General features: G+C 40.4%; 1 protein-coding gene across 1 annotated transcript; it reads right to left on the reverse strand.

Moving 5' to 3' along the window:
• Positions 1 to 3,166: 3,166 nt before the first annotated feature.
• On the reverse strand, positions 3,167 to 19,403 carry RUVBL1 (RuvB like AAA ATPase 1). Its single transcript, XM_074549791.1, has 11 exons — positions 19,154 to 19,403; positions 18,288 to 18,374; positions 17,537 to 17,669; positions 13,539 to 13,690; positions 12,183 to 12,272; positions 11,208 to 11,357; positions 9,838 to 9,901; positions 9,000 to 9,198; positions 7,181 to 7,283; positions 4,130 to 4,221; positions 3,167 to 3,831 (listed from the first exon to the last, which is right to left on the reverse strand). The coding sequence occupies exons 1-11, from the start codon at positions 19,292 to 19,294 to the stop codon at positions 3,672 to 3,674; spliced, it is 1,371 nt and encodes a 456-aa protein (XP_074405892.1). The 5' UTR covers positions 19,295 to 19,403; the 3' UTR covers positions 3,167 to 3,671.
• Between the last annotated feature and the right edge of the window lie 2,533 nt (positions 19,404 to 21,936).

Here is a 21,936-nt window from a genome sequence, read left to right on the forward strand (position 1 = left end):
AGATGTAACAAATATTTTCCTATACAGCAGGACCCATTTCCCTGCAAGTAATGGATGGAGAAACTTCTCATAGTGTGTAGGCAATCGGTCGTAAAAACTTCCCTGAGAAGATTAATGCACCAAGTGCAACCTTTGTGGAAAATAGAAAGAAAAGAATTAAAATAATACTTCGTTCTTTCACATTTAATATTAATAACCAAACTTATTTGGTGGGAATGTTCCTTGCTGCCTGTGCCTTCCTCCTTCAAGGGGCAGCTTTGTGTCAGGAGTACTTCTACTTTTTCTGGAGATCTTTCAGCAGCACCTATGGTGCAGTGATTCTTTCAACACAACTATTTTTATCAGTAATATGAAAGACCTTTTTTCATGGGCACAGCTTTGACACCACTAAGTCTGCTGGACGTCCCTTAATAGGCTAGATAAACATTGGCTCACCGTTCAGAGTGGAAGGATTTTCCCTTGGTAGCACAGCTCTACATCTTCCCTGGGCCCTTAATGGCCATCAGAGAGGTGGCACCAGGGGACAGGGGCCTGCAGGGCCAGGGCTTTGTGCTGTGCACACGTGAAGGTGCAGAAGGGAAAAGGAGCCCTTCTAGAGGCAAATTCTGGGGGTAACCCCAGGTTAGCCCCTCCTGAGCACTCTCTGCACCAAGTTCTGCCCATTAGAAGGGTCCTTGCTCCTTCCTGGGGGTTCTTTGGGACCAGCCCCTGCTCTGACACAGACTTTGCAGATGTAAAGATGCTCTTACACCCTGATGTAATTATTTTATTTTTTAATTACTCAAGGTTTAGGAAAACTGATTTAGTTTGATTGGTGCTGCTTTCTCCTCTGTGTGCATTTTGAAATCTTGTTTTCTTCCTGAAGTACCCTTGTACCTGCAGTGAGTCTCAAGTGACAGGTACCATCAGTCATGGAGTCTGCTGAGAAACCAGGGTCAGATGGGGCTCCTAATTTGCAGTGTGTGGCACACAGTTCACTTCTTCCCAGGTCTTTGCTTGTATCTGAGGTCTGGCAGGCTACCCAGCTTGAGTTTTACAGAGAATCACTTGTTGTGAGAACAGATATTTCTCTCCAGTTTTACAGAGCTTGAATTTTTATAAAGAACATTTTGTAAGCAAAGAAACAACTGGCTTGCTAAGGTAGAAACAAGAGTTTCTGTCCCTTCCTGCTGATGGTAATTGGGAACAGTGGCATTAAGATTTCAGTATCCCAGGAAATCCACTCTTCACTGCCCCAGTAGGTTTTTGCTGCCAAGTGAACAGAGACAAATTCATCACTAAAAAGCCAATGCCATCAAACATTGATTGGGCCTTTGAACTGCTCTGGCATTCAGAATTATTTAGGGCTTTTTCAAACTTCTTTCTAAATTGATCAGTTAGATATTTCAGAAAACTCAAAGAAAAATGGTGCTCATATTCTTAAATAACTACATTCATCATTGCCAAGAAGGACTTTCAAACTGCAACAGAAAAAAAAAGGTTCAATTTTGATCATGCAGCAGCTTAATTCACCGTGTCTCTTTCTGTGCTGCCAGAGCACTAAAACAGAATGTGCCATCCAGCCACAGTAAAAAGAGATTTTAGAAGCACTGTGAAAATTATTCTGCTGGTGTAATTGCAATCTTTATTCGTTTGGAGTTAGTTAGAGAGCAGATTTTTGGTTTGAAAGCAGGAATGCTCCTTGGCCAAAAATATTCACAGATAAACCAAAAATAATTAATTAAATCTATCCGTCATTATTGTTTATTTGCAGATGTAGAGAAAGGAGTAGGTAGATTATTTAAAGTACAAAAGCTAATTAGGGCTGGCTGACAAGAGTACTGAATTTTACTTTGAAGAATGAGACAGGTTTTTACATGACTGAGATGGTAGAATGTGATCAAAACATTTTTTAATCCAAACCACCCAGCTTCCTTCCAGCTCTATCTTTTCCTCCCCAGCAGACTCTGCTGTCCAGTCCAGTTACTAGAGCTGAAAAATCATTAGCAATTTCCACTAACAGCACTTCAGCACAAGGAAGAGACAAGCCTCTAGAGCATAAAGGGGTGAGGACAGAGATTTTTAGCAGTTGGACTCCTTCCCCAAGGAGATGATGACTGAGCTCCTGCGTGTTTTAGGAGGCAGAATTCCCTGATTTAACAAGGGAGCTTTGTTACATTTGGTATGTATCAATTAACCCATGTACATTATTTTATACAAGTGTGCATGCTATGGCTTTGTGATAATTTTAGCTTATTTAACTACCACAAAGTCTCAGATAAAACCTCTTAGGAAAGCAAAACGAATAACAGAGGTAGAGTCACCTTTAAGGACAAAACAAAAAATCCACCCCAAAGTGTGATTAATTTCCCATTACTGAGACTCTCCCCTCATGAGGAACCACAGACTTCCTGTGAAGGACTCATGGAAGGCTGAGTATGTTTGGTATTTGTGAGGCAGTGTCTCATTCAGGAACACAGATTAAATTTTTGATGAGTTAACTGAAGTCATCCTCTTCAATGTCCACTTTGCACATGCTAAAAAGGACATTTAGACCTTGCCTCCTGTGGTAAATTACTATTTTTTCCATACTACCCCAAGAAATGCTTATTTAAGTAGTGTACATAGAGAGTTTTAAATCCCTAAAGGGTCTAAAATAAGGAATGTGAGGTTAGTCACTCGATAGGGCTTCTACATTTTTTCTCCAATACACCCATTTATGTGGTTACAGAGGTTTGTATTTCAGTGTTACAGGGATCTAAATCATGAATCATTTAACCTCAAAGTGCTGTGAAGCAATCAGGTATCCATGCCTCACACAACTGAGAACGTGAGACTAAGCTGAAGTTCATCCAGACTGTGCAGAGAGAGATTTCAGTTTTAGTTTGAAAACTTTTCCTGGTTCTGAGTGATCAAGAAAGTGGGGATAATGCAAAAAACAGCTAATCATGATGGAAATGAATTTTTTTAAATTTGCTTTAGGAAAACCCAAGAAAAATTTAAGTTTCTCTGGGGACAAGGCTTTAAATAGGGCAAAGATAATGATTATGTATTTCTGCATTCTCTAAGGAAGTCTTCAGAAAATAAAACCCAAACCCTACAAAGAAGTAAACATTTTCAAAAGGGCCCAATCTATCTTTCCCTTTGCTGCAATCTATTTTTGTGTTCAAGATCCATTTCACTCATATTTAGCTTTTTTCATTTCAGTTTATTTGGACTGTTTCTTAGGTAAACATCCAGAGTGAACACGCACACACTTCCAATGTTCTTAACATGTTTTATTATAAAGCACTTCAGACAAACTTTGATTCAAAACCAAAAAGTTATAATCTGTAAAAGGAAACTATTTTAAAACAGGATTCATAAAGAAAATAGACTGTTCTTAAGCATCAACTTCAGTTGGAGCTCTTCTGTAACGAAATCTAAAGACAAAACTGATGGGCCAAGAGCTACTAATGTCACATATACTGATAAAAGGGAGACTAAGATGTTACACACAAACCATGGAGCATCTTATTGTTGATAATGAAACAGGAACACTCAATAGTTAATTCTGGCCTGACAAAGCAGTCCAACATTTAAATATTCTTCAGTCCCAAAAGAGACAAACCATTAACATTTCTCATTCAATAACTAAGCCAGCCTTGGCTAAGGGTTAAAGCTACTTCAAAGCATGGAACATGATAAGCTCTTCATTTCATGTACTTCTCCTGTTGATCAGCCAAGATTTTTGCTGAGGATTTAGCATCATAGAAAAGTTCATTTATTTCTTCAATATGCTCTTTCTCAATGCTGTCTTTCCCATTAATCTTGGCAAGCAGGTTAGCTGGGGTCAGCAACTGCACAGCATACCTGTGATCAAACAGAGGCAGATGAGTAATTACAATTCAGTGCATCCCAGGGAATGATGATACAGAGAGCTGGCACATCTGCTAGGAAACACAGCTCTAGCAGCAGTATGAGAAAGTCAGCAAGCACTCCAGCATATTCATTCTTTAAAGAAGAAAAGAGGAGCACTACCACTCTCTTTTTAATGATTGTTAACAGACCAAGTCATTGTAAAGGAGAGGTTTGTCTGCTTCCAACAGTGGGTTATCCTACAGTGGCTTCAGACCCAGTCATGCTGAATAGAAAACTGTGCCCAACTTACCTTAGGGTTGTCTTGGTACCAATTTCCCCTAAGTGGTTTAGAGCTTCTTCACTGATGTTAATCCCTTCTGTCTGAGCACGAAGTTTGGTGATCTGTTGGGAAGAGTAAGTGAGGTATGTGCCCAAGCAATTAACATGCTAAATTACTTAATTTAGTATCTGTAAACTGTCAGCTTAGATGAGACATGCTACAAAACAAGATGTTGTGGAGAGTTACCCTGGTGTAAATTATCACTAAACCAGAATTTGTAGAATTCTAAGTCTTTGAAGAGGCAAATATAATGGTAAAAAATTTATCACAGAAGGAAGGTAAAGTAACACATCTGGACTGCTAATCCTTCACGGTAACTCTGCACACTTAGCAAACCCTATCTACTAATAAGGAGCAGAATATGAGCACTTTTATAAGAAAATGGAAAATGTATGTTAGAAGTTAGTGGCAGCTGGAGGCTTCTGGATAGCCACAGCAGTTACTGAATTCTGCAGTGTATCACTGGTGCTGCACAGCAGAGCCCTCCAAAAGCCCTACAGAAAGCTACACCCTTTCCTTAGCAGCTCACACCACACTTTTTATTCAATTGACAAGAAGATAGTAAAATAAATCAAAAAGTTACTTTCTATGATTCACCTATTCCTTCAAGAAGAAATAAAAAATCACTAAGAAAAATCTAATCTTTCAAGAACAGTCTCAGACTTGTACCAGTTTGAAGATCTTTACAAAGTTGGAGAGGAAGATATCACCAATAAGCCTGAGCATATAAAGCTGTAACAAAAGTGGCACAAGTCTCTCGGTAGTCTGTATTACCAGCTGAGTGATAAGGGGCAGACTGGATAATGATGTTGTGTTGTAGTGCAGAGATAACTCTGGAACTGCAAGCCTCATATAATACAGGTATTTTTCACTTTGGCAGCTTTGTAAACAAGATATCAAGAAGCACTCGTTTAAATTAAAGCCATAAAAATGCGCTCAGGGAGCAGAGGAAGAGAGGGGCCTGAAATGGCAGAAAGTTGGTGCTAAGATATGTGCACTGAATATTGGCAATGCTGCTGCCAATTGCAATTTCAGGCTGGAGATTATTTTTACCTGTAGATCACTCAGACATCCCCTTCCCTTCATTCAAACACTGCTACTTTGTTCTTCCTCAGCTACAAACAAGGTTTTGAATGTCACATCTTCAACAATGTTTTTTAGAATAACTTTTTATCTGTAACCTGGTAGAACATTGCCTGAAGACAAGGGCCCTAAGCCATTAATCCACCACTTGCTTACATATCCATTTACTATGGAATAGGAAAACAAGTGTTTATCAGATGAAATACGTTAGGAACAAAACATCTCAGTTATAACCTTTAATATTCAAGGTACTTATGCAAAAAAGCTTGATTACATCACCTGACTTGAATAAGCATAAAAGTGCATTTTTCCCTATTCTGACTACACTAAGATTACTGTGTGTCTTGACTCAGAGCAGCACTTCACAATGGGATTTCTACTTTATCAACATGCCCAAAAAACTATTTTGAACTGGTTATGAAAAACTCTCAGTAGATACATGATCAGATTCTGTGCTGATAAAGGAATCAATGGTGAAGGCAAAGATGCTCACACAGAAACATCATCAGCAGAAACTTGTTCCTAACAAGAAAGACAAATGAGAGCAAAAATAGAGAACTAACTTACTTATGCCTTGTTTTTACCCCCACCCCAACTGTACTTAGTTAGAAGCCAAAGTTAAGTGTAATAGCTCCTCCTCTTCTCCCATGAGAAGATGCCATTCAAAAGCCTTAATTTAAGGGAAGATGAGGTTATCTGACTATGGGAACTTGATTTATGGGGCCAAATGTCTGAACTCTACTTTTACCTTTAAGGAAACGTGACTCTGAACACTTCCTTTCCTTCAGCCCAGGGGAGGGTGGAAATCCCAGCATTTACCCAGCCCTTCTGAACAGCAGCATTCAGAAAGTGTCTTACCTGCATGGTAATCCAGTACTAACTACACAGAATTCACTTACACTACAGGGAAATCCAGAGTCTTTAATATCCCCAGGTTGAGTAAAAGTCACATGTGAAAATTTGGTTTGTAGACTAAACCTAATTGTATTGGTAAATCACTGGGCTGCTTCTACTGCAATTTACACCACAGTGCTTCAAAATGTCCTCTAGGTATAAAAAAAAAAAAAATCATCCTGAGAATAGCTCAGGACATCATCAATGAAAAGCTCCTCAAAGCAAGTGAAATGAAGCTTTGCCTCTGTTCCATAAATGCATCCACATCGCCCTGGCATTTCTCCAGCAGCAGGAGACCATTATCTGGCATAACACTCTCCTCCAGTGACACTATCTCTTAAATAATACAAAGAATTGACATGGTAAACCCTAATGTCTTCTGCATTGTGTCACTCCCCAGCACTGAGAGGCTAATGAGGGGGGATCTTTGACACAATGCATCCTAATGGAACCAAGCATTATAATCAATATACAATGCATTGTGATGGCCCCACAGGAAAACTTCCAGGCATCTGGAAGGATATCTCTGCAACACTTTCTGTGTTTATATTTCCAAACTTAACTAGGGGCATTAAATTCTCCCTGTTTCAGGAGACACCCCCAGTAGGTTAAAGCTACAGTACAGGGAATAAAGGCAAAAATTCAGCACATGAGGTTGTATTCCTCAATCCCTCTCATGTGAGGGAAAAGCCTGAGGTCTGGGACTAAAGATCCCATGATGGGACACTTCATCTTACACCAACTGAAAAAGCATCACCTGCTGAAATCTGCAAACTATGGCAAGTACATCTGTGCAAGAGATTGCTTCAGCTAACAATTCATCCCTTCCTGCAAGTGAGGTGCCACTTGCAGCTCCACAGTGCTCAGCAACTCCTCAGTGGCTGGAGTCAGAGGTTGTGTGCACAGCTTTAACAGCTCACTGTATTGACTCCTAGGGAGCTTTCTGGCACAAGCCCTGGTGAGCAGAGTCAAACATCTCTACACTAACAGAACAGACAGAAGCTCTGGGGACTTGTAACAAGCTCTTTAAAATGCTGTGCATACCTGCTTCATTTCCTGGGGTGTGTAGAGCATGGTTCTGATAATCATGACTCGATCCAGCAGGTCCAATGGTATTCCATGAGGAGACACAATATCCTCTGTGCCTCTAGAGGAGAAACCAAACAGAAAGAAATCAGACATTACTGGGAGGTCAGTACATTGATTTGGTTAAAATCAGTAAAGAGTGACTATATTAGTTTACAATTGTTGTGTGTCCACAGAGACACACACCCCTGGATCAGAGACAGGAAATACTCTGGTCTAAGGTTTATTCCAGACAACCCCAGGGAAACAAACACTATAGCTGGAACTCTTAAACGTGCCTCTCAAATATAGTGAGGTGCTTTCTTGTATTGTATCTCACAATACAGCCTTATCTAATGTTCCAAGGCATCCTCCAGCAAGGAACAAATCATTCTTATTAAGTTGTTTAGCAGTATCAGCAGAAATTATATATATTATCATTCATTTGGAGAACATCCCCTGTTGCTGAGCAAGCCATTCTCTCCAGTCCCTCCAGTGAATACTTTGGTGGTTTACATTCCATGCCTGCATCCCAGCAAGCTGAGAAGTTTAGGTCTCTGTATGAAGGACAGGGCAGGATCTAGATCCCCAACTATTTTATTTGTTTGACATACAATTCCCAACAGCACAGCTTGCAGACACATGCACTCTTGGTTTCCCAGGACCACTGTAATTTACTGTGAAGTCAAAAGATACCCATATTTAATTTAGAAGAATTACACAGATTGCAGTAAAAAATGTGAAGTGCTGGTAAAGAATTACACTTTTAAGTTCAGTGCTAGTATTTAGGTAGCTGCAGCTCTGGACATGTTCTCCAATATTAGCTGTCACTAATATATGGAAAATTTCCTTTCTTAAATCACTGCTTTTTCATAACAAAATCTGCAGTGAATCCATACTGACAGATCTCTACTTCCTTTACTTTTACAAGACAGCTTTTTTATATCTTTGCAAACAGACTGAAGTAATGTCCATCCTAAACATTTTTGAAGGGCTTATCATTCTCACTTCTAACCAATGCAAACAGAGAAATATTAATACCAGATGAGCCATATGAGGGAAAGGAAAAGCTGGTTATACAGCTGAATTAAATCAATCCAAAGAGTAGCAATCATTGCTAATGACAGCTTGTTTAGACATAATTAGACCTAGACCACAAACTGGTAGTAGAACTTACAGAAGACTGAAATCAGAGGAGGGAACTTTTACTGAACATGCAAAGAATGCATTTTGTGGGTGCAAAATATCAAAGTGAAGTGGAAATTAAAAACAAGCTGGTTGGCAAGACTGAAGAATCACAAATGTCAGATCAACAGAGCAGGAAAAGGGAAAGGCTGAACTGTGACACACTCTACCAGTATGAACTAGAAGCTGAAGTCTGATGGAATTAGGATTTCAAGCAGCAAATAATCCAGAAGCGGGAAACAATGGTATTAGAGGTTTGTAGCTCTGGTGCTTTTGATGTCCCTAATGCGCAGGTAACAGTTGTATGGAGGTATACAATGACAATGGTAACTGTCACAGATCACCCAGAAGTGAAACAATTCAGAGACTGTTAGAGGAGAGACATGTTAGGGGAAAGGAGGAATTCCAGTCAGCCTGGGGTTAAATGCTTGTCCTATCACGAAGCTCATGAGCAGCTCTTGAGCATGAATGCAGCTTGCAACTCATGCAGAGGATTATCACAGGTGCCAATGTGAGAGACAAAAGCCTTCTAAGATTGTAACTCTACTGACACAGCTAATTCCAAGACTTTTGTAACAATGCAAAGTGGCAAATTCCAATTTAGCCATCCTACCTGATAATGCAGTTTCCTCGGTTGGAAGCAAAGATGACAATGGGGGAAATGGAAGATTCCAGGGCTCGGTGCAGGTATGTGAAACACTCAATGTCCAGCATGTGAACCTCATCCACAAAGAGCACACCTGGCACCAGCTCTGCAATGCCTTGATCAATGTATTTGTTCACCACCTTATTTATCTCTCCTCGAAGTTTGTCTGAGAACAAAAAGAAACTGTTGGTTGTTCTGCCAGTGAACTATGGGTCAGAGGGTAAGGCTGGAAGAAAATTCTCCTTGAACTTTTCCATGGTTTGGTATCTTACTGCCACAAGGAAAATACCTGTGACTCTAAAATTTTGTGACATTTCATACTGTGTTGGGGAGATATCTGTCAACAAAGTATTTCTAACTGAAATACTCACATTTGAAAAATTCATGTCCTTAGACAGCTGTTACAGAGGTGCCATTCTTCTACTCCACCAAAACTCAGTATGATTGCTACATCACTTTCTAGAATTTGTGTCTTACTGCTCTATTCAGTTTGGCTCTTTGTTGAAAGCCTGAACCTCACACAGTGGCAGGGATGTTTTAGGATGGGCACTGGCATTCTGACCTCTCCCCAGAAGATGGGTGCAGAGCACTGGATACATTTTACCACTACATGCATGAACCAGTAACCTGTACTGAATCCAGCCATTGTAATTCTAGCAACTGCATCATGCTTTTGGAAATCTGAGTATTTGTAAATAGATAGTATGTAGTTACTCATTTAAATATAGTAACACTATTTAAAATAATTTTCTAACTGGAAAACACATAGATTACACAATCTCAAAATGGCATACAAGTTTCATACCAGTAATTTCAGTTTTCTTAGGTTTCATCAACTGTCCCATCATAGAAAGGATGTCTTGTCCTCCCTAGGAAAAGAAAGTGATAGATCAGCTTTGAGGTCATGTAGCAAGCACACATCTTGGGAAGTTTTTAGATCAGGAATTAGTTAAAGAAGTTGTTTCTTAGAGTTAACTTAATACTTTGTAAGAGCAGTCTTTGATAATCTGTCAAAGTTTAGGTCACCTCACCACAGGAGTATTCTAAACATTATCACCTGGCTACCCCCTCATCCTTGCTCATTTGGAGAGCATAAAAAATCAAAATGAGACATCCTCCCTTGAAAAAACTGTCACAGAGGAACTCTTAAGGAATGAAGTTGTCAGGGCACACAGAGACGTGGATTGCCTGCATGCACAGTAGTGCTCAGCCTGTCAACACAGGAAGAATGATTCTAAACTTTGTAACTTTTTAATACCATTATTTTTATCAAATAATTTTTTTTGTAAATTATTTTGAAATTGAATAAGTTAATGAGTTGTACTGTTTTACTGTAGAGATCCCAGCCTTTAAACTTGTTACTGACTTCTGGTTTTGACAGAGACAGAATTCCTTCAAGAGTGGATTTATGTGAAGACACAGCAAGGAGTAATTCTTTTATTTTCTGGGGTTTCTTTTGCTGCAATACATGCAGAGCCCTACTGAAATTCACAAAGAAGTTTAACAAGTGACTATGAAACATTTCTAAAATAAGTAAGAATATCAACAGAATCCACAGCAGTCAAAAATACTTCAGACGTCTTTTATCACAATCCTTGCAGTTTCCATTTCATAATTATAAAACCATAAACACAGAGCAGAATATATTAATCTGCATTCAGAACTTCCATTAAAATGAAATTATGCAGGTCTGGCTGTTGCTACCTCACACCTGTAGGCAGCTTTCCTTCTAGAGAGAAAGCAATAATCCCTTTTTCTGGTGAGAGGCAACAGCCCACAGTGCTCTTTTTCTGCAAGTGATGAGGCACAGCAGTGGAGGGAAAGAGAGCAGGGTGTCTAGATTTTGCATTAACTGTGAAGGTGGTGGATTCCAAATACCTGTGTGGAAGCTGTCCTACAACTGTGAGACCATTCTCTGTAGTGCCAGGAGTGTTATCCTGACAGTATTCCATGACCAGGTGCATGAATTCTAAGGAAACAACTGCTTTCACCTCTTTAACCTCCACGGCAGAGCCCTGGGCTAGACTGGCTTCCAGGTGTAACACCTACTGCTTTTCCTACAGTGGAATCTTTGAGGGTGAGTTAGCTCAACTTCCTACATCTCAATTATTCTGGTAACATCACATCTATCCCAAATAATTTTTCTGTAAAGACTTCATCTGTGAAGTCAGATACCTGAGGTCGAGCATTGGCCACATCCAAGTCATGCAGGGTGACATCCTGAATAATTTCCTTTTTCTTGTGCACGTCACCTTTTGGCAAGGGAACATACTCTTCAGCTTCAAGGTCAAATTCTGTAGCATAGATATCACACCTGCCTTGCCTCTGAGGAACAAAAAAGAGAAACCCAGGTATAGAATTAATTTCAGTACCAAAACCTTGAGTGACATGAATTTGATAACATGGTTAGTTCACAATTGCAGTTCTGACAAGCTTCAGCTGACAGTTCAGACATCCCACTCCCTGCTTAGCAACAGGCACACCCTATCTGCTGATCAAAGCTCAAAAACTCTGTTGAGAAACACCTGATATTTTCAGTGGCAACAATATTCTACTCCTCTCTCCCCTTCTTTTACTGTACACAATTCTTGCTAAAGGACAAATCCAGCAGATTAACCAGAGATTGGGAGAACCTCCTTTGTAGGTGGGTGATTTATTATGATAGAAAATATTATGCTCATCCATTAAACAGCAAGTATCACTATACACTTTCTAAATCAGATATGAAAAGAATGCTAACTAATGCAGTATTCCCTTCTACATGTATATATCTTGTGGAGAAAATATCAAGAGCGATAAAAGAAAGATTAAATACGCTGCACATGTCAGCGTGAAAATGACTAAAGTTGTTTGGTTCTTCCCCTCTTCCCTTAGAGATGCCTTGATCTTACAGAAAAGAAAACCCATCCAGACAGCATCAGTGATAGCTTCCTTGCCAGATGACCTTAATTGTGAACCAGATCTCCACATCCTTTGGGTGCAAAAGAGACTTTTCTCTCCCGATAAGGAAAGCACTGGGCTCTTTTTAAAATTTCCATGTAACCATACCATGTCAGTTAAGGTTAATAAATCAGAGAGCCTTCTGACAAAGGCAGAGAAAGGTCTGCAAAAAACATACACTTGCATAAAATTACAGAACTTTTCTTTTACCTTGACAGCCCCACTGTTTGCTTCAATATAAATAACGTCACCGGTTTCCACTCGCTCCTTCTGCAAGCTCTCAAAAATGCTCGGGTCCAGCTGGAGACAAGCAAACAGCACAGCTATCAAAACAGCTCCATATTGTTATGGTAATCAAGGTAAAGAAATTCAGTTTGAAGCTCACTCCCATCAGCAGAAATTAAACTGCAACTCACCCTGACAATACCTCTAGGATTTTATAAAGCTGTAACGTTTGGAGTAGGGATAGCAAATAAATCTGGAAGATGCACAGAACTTGCTGTCTTACAAAAAAATCTGCTATCCAAAAGGAAGTGACAGTGCCAGAAACATAATGGTACCAGCTACAAAACATACCTCTGAGTAATGTGACAATGTATTTATACTCAATAAACAGTAATTCTCTAGCTTTCCAGGAAAACTTTTATAAAAAATGTGGCTATAGCATTGAATATATGAATCAATATTCCTTCATTTCTTGAGTCCTTATCCTCTGTGGAGCTCTGTGAGGGAGAGTGGGTGTGGAATATATTAGATGCCTTTGTTTCTCCTGGTACATGTTTATTCACTTTTGCTCTTCATTTCCTTGTTTTCAGAGTGAACAAATGAAAGATGATACTTAACAACAGAGACAGCTTTTAGTTCTCTCCAAGTCTGACAGGGAAATTGAATGGAGACAAGAAAACAAAAGGAAAGTGGGCCTGAGCTGGCAACACACCAGCTCAATTTCCAGTTCTCTATCAAATATTCACTAGAGCATGACACCCCATGTAGAAAGAAAAGATGTGACAGAAAGAATAATTTATATTTAAACAGGCAATATTTCCCAAGCCACCTTCAAAAATTTGGTTCCTGACAATCACAAAAACAAAACCAAACAAGGCCTTTCTCGTATGTTTATTACCATGAACATTAATTTATTTATAGCCAGGGTCAGAGTGTATCACAGACTGAGACAGAATGAAGCTCAGATTGCCAACTCAGCCCATTTTTTGTGGTATTTGTCATTTACAAAATTGCATCTGGATCTCTTCCTATTAAAACTCACTTTTAACTCCTTGAAGACATACAGGTGAGTGCTGCCAAACAGAGAAACAGCAGCTGCTCACCAAGTGATGATGGGTTTATCTCCTATTTCTATTAGTAGGACACAAGACCAATATATAAATATTCTACATAAAGCAGATAAACAATCAGGATAAAGCTGTCTAGCCAAAGAAAGCAACCTCCTGGCAGCCCCACCTGACAGAGTGGATCAAGAGCTTGAAATGGAAATAAGAAGTGCTAAGAATAGAAGCTGCAAACCCAAAATACTTAAGGAAATCTCTGAGACTCTACCACACTTACCTTCAACTGTTTGGTTCCCTTTGCGGTTTTGAGTCCTATGATTACGTGGCTGATGGTTTTGCCATACCCCCCCATGGGATTCTCAGTCTCACAGGGAGTCAGTTCTGTGACTTCTCCTTCATAAACTTCCTTGGTCTCTTTAATCCTCAACCCTGCAAGAAATTGTTTAAAATTGTTTCAGATACACTTGTGAGTCTGCTGCTTTACTGTCAACAAAATGTAATTCATTGTTAGAGTGCATTACATTTCATGGTAATGTTTTACTTTTAAAGGCAGAAAGATGAATTATTGCTCTCTTCTTCAATATTAAGCGAGAATATCCATCCTGTGCACAAGAATGAAGCTCAGCCCAAGTTCTGACCTGCTAAGAAGTTTATTAAACTTTTAGAAATTACTTTCTTCTATTTATTATAAGTTCTTAAAGTAAATGTTAGGATCCTTTGTCTCTTTTCCCTCCCACAAAGAGGGAATTTGCTTGATTTTCTCCCTATGCTGAAGTCAGAAATACAGACCATCTTCTGAAACTAGTCACATTAATATGAGATTTATACAATTTCTGAACCATCAAAAAAGCCCTGAAAAGTCACCAAAAATACAGAAGAAGAAAAGTAAACTTTATTTTTTAGCAACTGAGTTAAAAACACAACATAAATTGATTAACAGGTATTGTGCTAGAACATAATAAAATTACTAAAACGTTTATGTATAATTTGAAATATTTTTCCAGTTAATAGCAAAAGGTGAGCTAGATAAAATTTAGCAGAAATTGCTACAACACAAATTTAAAACTATTTCAAAATAGCTGAAAATTACATCCTCACTTTGTTATTTTTCATACAGCCAAGCAATCATCAGAATATCTGGCTATCTTCTGTTCCAGTCAATTACTGTAATTAACTAGGTTATTTTAAATTGATAAATAATATAGAGCTGAAGGAAGACATTTGCAGGCAGACTGTTTCAAAGCAAACCCACTATCATCACCACCACCACTACAATTATGTATGCTCTAACTACACAGAAGTTCAAAGAATCCACATCTGAAGAAACTCCATGAAGTATTTTATGAGACACACATGCCATACCAAAAATAATGAATGGGCTGTAACAAGATATACAGGGAAGTCATCCTGCCCAGTCTGAGGGTATTGTGACTTCATAAACCTTTGCTTGTTCCGTAACTTTTCATTTTGCTTTGAAACAGATCAGACACTTCACCAGTAATTTTGAGCTGCTGATAGAGGCTATAAAGAACTGACAAACACGAGTCTGTCTCCCTCTACTGGGCCCAAATTCAGACCAGGATCTGAAATGTGAGAAACTAACTGTGACAAATTCTTGGCAGGAAATGTTTGCTTTATCTTACTTCCGATGACATAAAAAGTTGTGTGCAAAGTTAATTTCAGTAATTTTTAAAATGTTCTTCAGGTATGCCAAAGCATCAGACAGAAATTAATGAACCTCTGACTTAAAAAAACTGACCTAGACAAGGCTGCACCACACTGGCTCATGAGCAATGAGTGTGAAGCAATATGGGAATCTGCACACTGAAACTGCTATAGCCACCAAGTGGACCAGGTTGCTTGTCCTCTTTGTTTTGCTTTAAATGTCCAGCACAAGCTCTACCCTGCTCTGAAAATGTGGCAGCCTGTTTGTGTTTGGGGTATGATTTGTATGCTGCTGAAGCATGTAATGAATCTTCCAGTTCCATTTCATCTGGAAAGAATCCAGTTCCAGTGCTCATTCTGCTCCACAACACAAGTCAAAGCCAAGTCAGCGAGGGCAAACCCAGGGATTTGCTTCAGAAGCCTTCCTCTAATCCAGATTAATGTGCTCTTAGAGAGGTGTCTGTAGAAAATATTTACAGATGAATGTGATCTGAACAAAGGTAATTGATGCTTTGAACTTGCTGTTGATTATCCTTTGATTTCAAATGAATATGTGTCAACCACAAACTTCATTCTCAGGTAAGTTCTCAGAGAGATCTACTTCCAAATCAAACACAAATCCAAGGCAGCAGCTGTGGGCTGTTTGATGCTTTGGTTCAAGAGCACTCCATGGAGCTGAGCAGGGTTTGCTCCACCCATTGGCAGGTACAGCTTGGCAACACAAGGAACAGCTACACCACTGAAGTGGCTCCTGCAGCAGTTATTTCTCACTGCAGCTGAGCTCCTAACATTAGCTGTCCTCATCATCCTCACCAGCTGCTAATGAGCTCTATACTGGATTAATCTCTCCCAGGTTAAATTACTTTTAACCCAGACAACAATTTGATCTCCACATTTCCACTCTGTCCTTTTAGGTTTCTTACATATTATAATCTCTCTACTGCATCCCAAACACTACTTGGGCATGAGACTATGTCGAGTCTGTTATTAAAAGACTCTTAACAATAAAACAAAAATTCTCTAAACTCAGAGTAACTCCTACTTTCTTATAAAAGTGATCCAAACCAGTCAGACTGTAGTTTCCAAGGAAAAAAACCCCAACCATTAAGTAAAAAATCTGATGTTAGCATCTCTGATAATTTCTAAGAATTAAGGTGGCTAAACCCCCTGAAAGCAAAATGCATATGAGCAACGATGATGTACACAGAACCTGCTACCAAGGAGACATACAAACACACAAAACTTAATAAAACCTAAATTAATACTTTCAATTACTGATGGACATGTGAGCTGAAGTTTCCCTTGCATCCAGACCCAACCACACTGCACAGAATATTTTTTTTAAATGTACCCTTGTAAAATTTTTCTTTACCTAGCAGGGAAGCTAAAACCTGAGACTAAAACTCAACTGGAAAGTGTTTCATTATAAGAAATGGTGGTTACTAGTCCTTTAAAATAATTTAGATAATTTTTTTGAAACACATAAAAATATTCAATAAAGGCTGTGTTACAAAAATGTGACATGGAATTCAACAGAAAGGAATAAAAGAAGCTCCATCTTTCATTAACACTAATATTTGTTTAGAAGTGTCTCTCTACTGACATTCAGGGAATGCAGGGAACTAACAATGCAGCTGGCTGTTAAATCTCTGCTATCTCTAGAACTGACAACATGGATGGCATAAGTTCCACCTGCTGGTTCAGGTTTCCAAACCTCTGACAGGGAACTTCATCACATCAAGGAAATTTTGCAGACTACTGAAGCTTCCCTCCCCCAGGCCCTGCCAGTTTCATGGTAACCAGAAGACCAGAGACTACTGAAAGCTGCTTTCTTATAAAAGTCAGTGGAATACTTTTGTTTCACAGAAGAGCTGAGAGACTTCACCCTGCTGCTGCCAGATGAAGCCCAAGAGGAAACATGGTACTGAAACAGGAAAATTACTGTTAATATGTTCAGGGCTAAAATCAACTGGGCTCTCTTTAGCAAATCCTCACACAAACAAGGGCCACTTCTATCTGCATTTATCAGCTGTCAGCAGCAGCTGTGTAAGAGATTTTAGATAGTCACTGAGGCTGTGCTGCAAATTAAACCAATTTATATCAAACTTGTAAATGCACTGTAGAATTGAGGAAGACATTAAGTTACAGTACTTATTTAGTTGGCATGGAACTTGCTCTGTGCTCATTGGAACAGTAAATCAGGTTAATGCTGCTGTTTGGGAGCCCCTGATTAAGACTGTTTATTTAGTAGGGTGAAATCACTAAATCAAAAAACAGGAGGAGCATTTTTCTGCTAACATAAGAAACTAAAAATTATTTTTTCATTCAGCTCTATTAAGTCACAAGCAAAACAGAGGTGAATGTGGAGGATGAGAGAATCTGGAGAAGTATAAACCAAAATACAAAAATTAAATTACAGTTTGTAAACAGAAAACCTGACTCCACTAAGTGTGAAAGAGATTCACTAGATTAGGATCAGCAGTGAAGAAAATAAGCATACAAAAATCTGAGAATGTCTTGACCACTGAGAAGTTTTTCCTTTTCAGATGACTGGGAAAAAGCAAAGTCAGTATCATGCAAACACTTAATTCTTCTTTTCCTGAAACTTACCAATTGCACGTCGGAAGTTTTCCATTAGAACTTCTGTTTTCTTGATCTCAGTGGAATAGACCTCACTTCCAACCATAGGACAAAAAGGAACTTTGCTTCCCAGTTCCTGAGCAATAGCTAAAGCCAAAGCAGTCTTTAAATGGAAAAAAAAAAAAAAAAACAAACCCAGACATTGATTTTGGAGAGAATTAAGAAATTATTCTTTTTGCACAAAGTTAACTTTCTTCATTTTATCGCCTTCTATACATCACCTACTAATTTAATAGTAAGACTACTCTGTCTGACATGTATTTCTCACATATAACAACTCTCCTCCAACACTGGTGACCTTAGTCAAAGGCTTCAAAAAAAACCCTGAAAACACAAAACTGGGCATTTGAATTTGAGAGTTGATACAGATATGAAAAATAAATAAATAGCATGCGGGGAAAAAAGTAAACCAAGGAAAAAATATTCTGGCTTTTAATGTAAAAGTAACTTCTGAAACTTTTTCAGAGCCCTTGTTACTTATGTGTTTAGTAACCTACAAGAGGTGGTTTCACTTTAAAGATGCTGAACACATCACTGGGTACTGCCAGTGTCAATGACATCATAAAAGTAAAAATATCAAGTAGAAAACTACATCAATACATTGACTGAACACAAATTCTGGTATATGAAAACATTTTGTAACCACTATCCCAAAACAGTTTTGACAAATTAAAATACATTTGAAAATACTTTATTTTGTAAAAAAATAGAAGAGTAATACCTTGCCAGTTCCAGGAGGTCCTGCCAACAGCACTGCTCTGCCAGCCATTTTTTTGCTTTTGATTAGTTCCACTATAACCCCACACGCCTGTAAATTAAGTATTTATACTGTTAACACAAGTATTGCTATAGTATCCTTTGTTTCAATGTTACTTAAAGTGTTTAGAAATAATAGGTTTAACAAAAAGTAAACATTTCCATTTCATGCACACGAAAAGAAATACAAGATCAGGGAAACGTACTTTCTACAATCATTTTATCTGACACAGACATTAAAAATCACAGAAATCGAAACTCAATCTGTGAGCCCGACTTCTTTTCCACTCTCGCAGTCCCAAACACAGAGAGAGGTTTGAAAGCAAAGCCAGAAATTAATCTTGGCTGCCTGAGCCGAAGATCCTCTACAGATCTGCTTTCACGGCCAGGTTGGACGGGGCTCTGAACAACCTGCTCCAGTGGAGGTGTCCTGCCCTCGGCAAGAGGGTTGGAACGACAGATCATCCTTAAGATCCCTTTCAACCAAATCAGTCTGGGACTCTGTGATGGTTTTCCTTAAGATCCCTTCCAACCCAAACCAATCTGTGATGGTTTTATCCGGCCCCCGCACTGAAGCGGATGCTCCAATCCCCATCTGCACCAAACCCGCTGACTTTTGCTCGGTTCCGTTGCCTCTAACACACCAATTTCTACGCCGGTACCCGGGAGAACGTCACGGTTCCTGCGCGGAGCAGGAGCAGAGCCAACACAGCCCCGACCGCCCCCATCGCATCTCACACGGCAGCGGCCACACGGAGGATCCCGGGCACGGCCCTCACTCTATGCCGGGGACTTGTCACCCTCACCGGCCCGGCCCGGCTCCGCGCTCACCTCCCGCGCGTTCTCCTGCCCCACCAGCCCGGCCCCCGCCGGCTTGGCGGCGCCGCTCTCGTCCAGCCCCAGCCCCTTGACATGGCTGTGGGCGGCGATGCGCTGGGTCTTCGAGGTGCTCTTCACCTCCTCGATCTTCATGGCGGGGCACGGCGGGACAGCGGCAGCTCCGACCCGGCCGCCCCGCGCTCCTCGCACGCGGCCCGCGCGTTACCGGGGCTCCCAGCGCGCGCCGGCGCGCCCCGCCTCCGCCTCGCCATTGGCCGCCGCCAGGGCGCTTTCGGCGCTCATTGGGCGCGGGGCCTGTCCGTCAGCCGCGGGGGCTCAGGGTTTTAGGGTCCGCCCGCCCGTTTCCGCGTGCGGCGCGAGCGGTCGGTCCGGGCGGGCACGGGCGCTGCGGAGGAGTAGGGCCGGGAAGGAGGGGGGCGGCGGAGTGGCTGTGCCTGGAGTCACTCAGGGAAACGCTGGACACGGTGCCAGGGTCCGGTTCAGAACGTGGTGACCCCTCATAGGCTGGACCCTGTGAACTCGGAGGAATTTTCCAACCGAAGCAGTTCTGCGATTCTCTGAATTGGCAAGGGGGGTTTGGAGAGAGGCGAGCGTGGAGGCGGAACCAGCTCGTTCTTGCTCGCAGGTTTCTTGGCCCTGCAGCACCAGGAGCACTTTCCTTCCTTCCTTTCTTTCATTCTTTCTTTCTCTCTCCAATCCGATGTGGCTCTGGCGCCAGCGCTTGTGCTGCTGCCGGGGCTGGGGCAGTGCTGGGTGCCCCCGGCTCCGTGTCCTGCCCCCGGCTCGGTGTCTGTCGCTTGCCCGCCCACAGCCGCTGACAGTGCGCCAGGAGCTCCGAGCCTTATCCAAATCTCGGCTGGCTTTAGCTCACAAAATAAGCTGAGGCTTTCCCAGGGTGTTTTCTAAAGCTTTGTCAAAGATTCACAAAATCGTTAAGATTGTAAGGGACCACTGGAGACCGCCTAGTCCACCTCCCCTGCCAAGGAAAGCGGGGTGGTCTCTCACCTGCTAGGTTTTGCTCACTGTTTCTAGCGCTCAGTGAAACTGCAGAATAATTCTGTTCTACATCTTGAAACCCTTCCTGTAAGCATTAGCGGCTGTGACGTGTGCTGCACCTACAGCACGTATTCCTTATGAGCTTTGAGCAATTGAAATGGGTAAAACCACTCTAGCTTCCCATCAGTTCATTTCATGGCCTGGCAGAAACATCTGTATTTCCAAGGTCTGTGATGCTCCAGCTCCTGACTGGGGCTTGGTGGCGACTCTGCTGTACCTTCTGTCAGGGGTTTAAAAGCTTCATATGGAGATCACTGACAGTGAAATTTTAGATGGGATCTGGGAGCCTGCAGTTCCAGTGAGTTCTCTTTGTTGGAAGTATTGTGATCTCTCCCACAAAAAAAAGGACAAGGGACTCTTCCCATAGATAGAGAGAGTTTTCTGTGATTATAAAACCATGTCTGTGTCTGCAGTGTTTGAAGCCAGTGGATTAATGTGGTATGAGGCTGGACTGATGTCTGGTGCCATCTTGGCTTTCCTGTGCACTGCCAGGGGAGTTGCACAAGCAGTCCTGTGACAGCACAAACTCAGAGAGCTGTTTTAGGGAGAATGAGAGTTATGGTTCAATTTGCAAAAGCCCAGTGAACCATATACATGCTATTCATTCCCTCTTTGTTCAAGAGCTTCCATTAGTTTTGTTATAAATGTAATTTGGCAAAGAAAAGACTTTGCTTATTGTTGCTTGCTTTTTCTGTTAATTGTTCTGTCAGTTTATATTTACATACTCTAGTTTAAATTTGTAATTACAATATAATTGCAAACATGTGTGGTTCAGCACCTTTGTAAGTGTATCCTGCTATAGAACCGTTCAGCTAAGAATTTTTGACTAGCAAATATGAGCTATTCTTTAAATAATTAGAAAAGTGTGTATGTCATTAGACTCTCTACATCCTCTCAGGGTCATATTAGTCACAGAATACAAACAGCTAATGGTAGTGAGCTGCAGACTTTTTCCTTTGTAAAAGAGCAAATATACAACTCTGATTTCTCCAGTGCATTAAACTGCCCCAAGTGCTGTGGGTAAGTCTGGTCAGAGTTCAAGTTTCTGCCAGTTCTGGAAGAATAATTAGCAAGTCTGGTAAGAGCTCTGAAGGCAGGGGTGTTGCTATCAAGGGGTTCAGGCTAGGTATGACCCTCCTTCTCAAAAGGGTGAAATACATAATAATTTGTTAACTTAGACTGAAACTTGTCCATATGGTCCACGTTATCTTGTTTGATGTTGCAACAAGACCTGTTTTTGAGATTATGGCATTTCAAAGTCTATTTAATAATATTTGCTTATTTATTTTTGGTGAAATTCAATATACAGGAATGTAGATAGTAGGAATAGAGAATTGCTGTTAATTTTCACTGTACCTTGGAGGAAGGATAGAAATATTCTATGTCTATAAAAATCAGATATGCTACATAAGATTCTTTAACTTTGGAAATACTAATTAGGGATTTTTCCTGCTTAAAGTGGATAAGAAACAGAGTGTTAATTGTTTGTCTACAGCAATAAAATGTCTCAAACTCAGAATTTAGGGCCTAAAACTTCTGTCTGCTAGTGACCATTGCTGTTCAGTAAATAAAATCTCATGCCACGATGAAGGTACAATTTTAATATTGACCTGGAGAAAACATGATTGAAATTATTTGGGCTTGTGTTTGTAGTAGAAGATGATATCTCAATAGAAATAAAAGTAAAAAATAGTTTGCTGGATAAATGTAAGGCTGGC

Source organism: Zonotrichia albicollis, chromosome 12 (assembly GCF_047830755.1).
Source record: "Zonotrichia albicollis isolate bZonAlb1 chromosome 12, bZonAlb1.hap1, whole genome shotgun sequence".
NCBI lineage: Eukaryota > Metazoa > Chordata > Aves > Passeriformes > Passerellidae > Zonotrichia > Zonotrichia albicollis.

Coding starts and splice junctions, on each gene's coding strand:
- RUVBL1 (XM_074549791.1), bottom strand. CDS start 19,294: ATGAAGATCGAGGAGGTGAAGAGCACCTCGAAGACCCAGCGCATCGCC. Junction 12,273..13,538: donor AGGGAACCAAACAGTTGAAG/GTAAGTGTGGTA, acceptor GCTTGTCTCCAG/CTGGACCCGAGCATTTTTGA. Junction 3,832..4,129: donor GGTACCAAGACAACCCTAAG/GTAAGTTGGGCA, acceptor GTTTGATCACAG/GTATGCTGTGCAGTTGCTGA.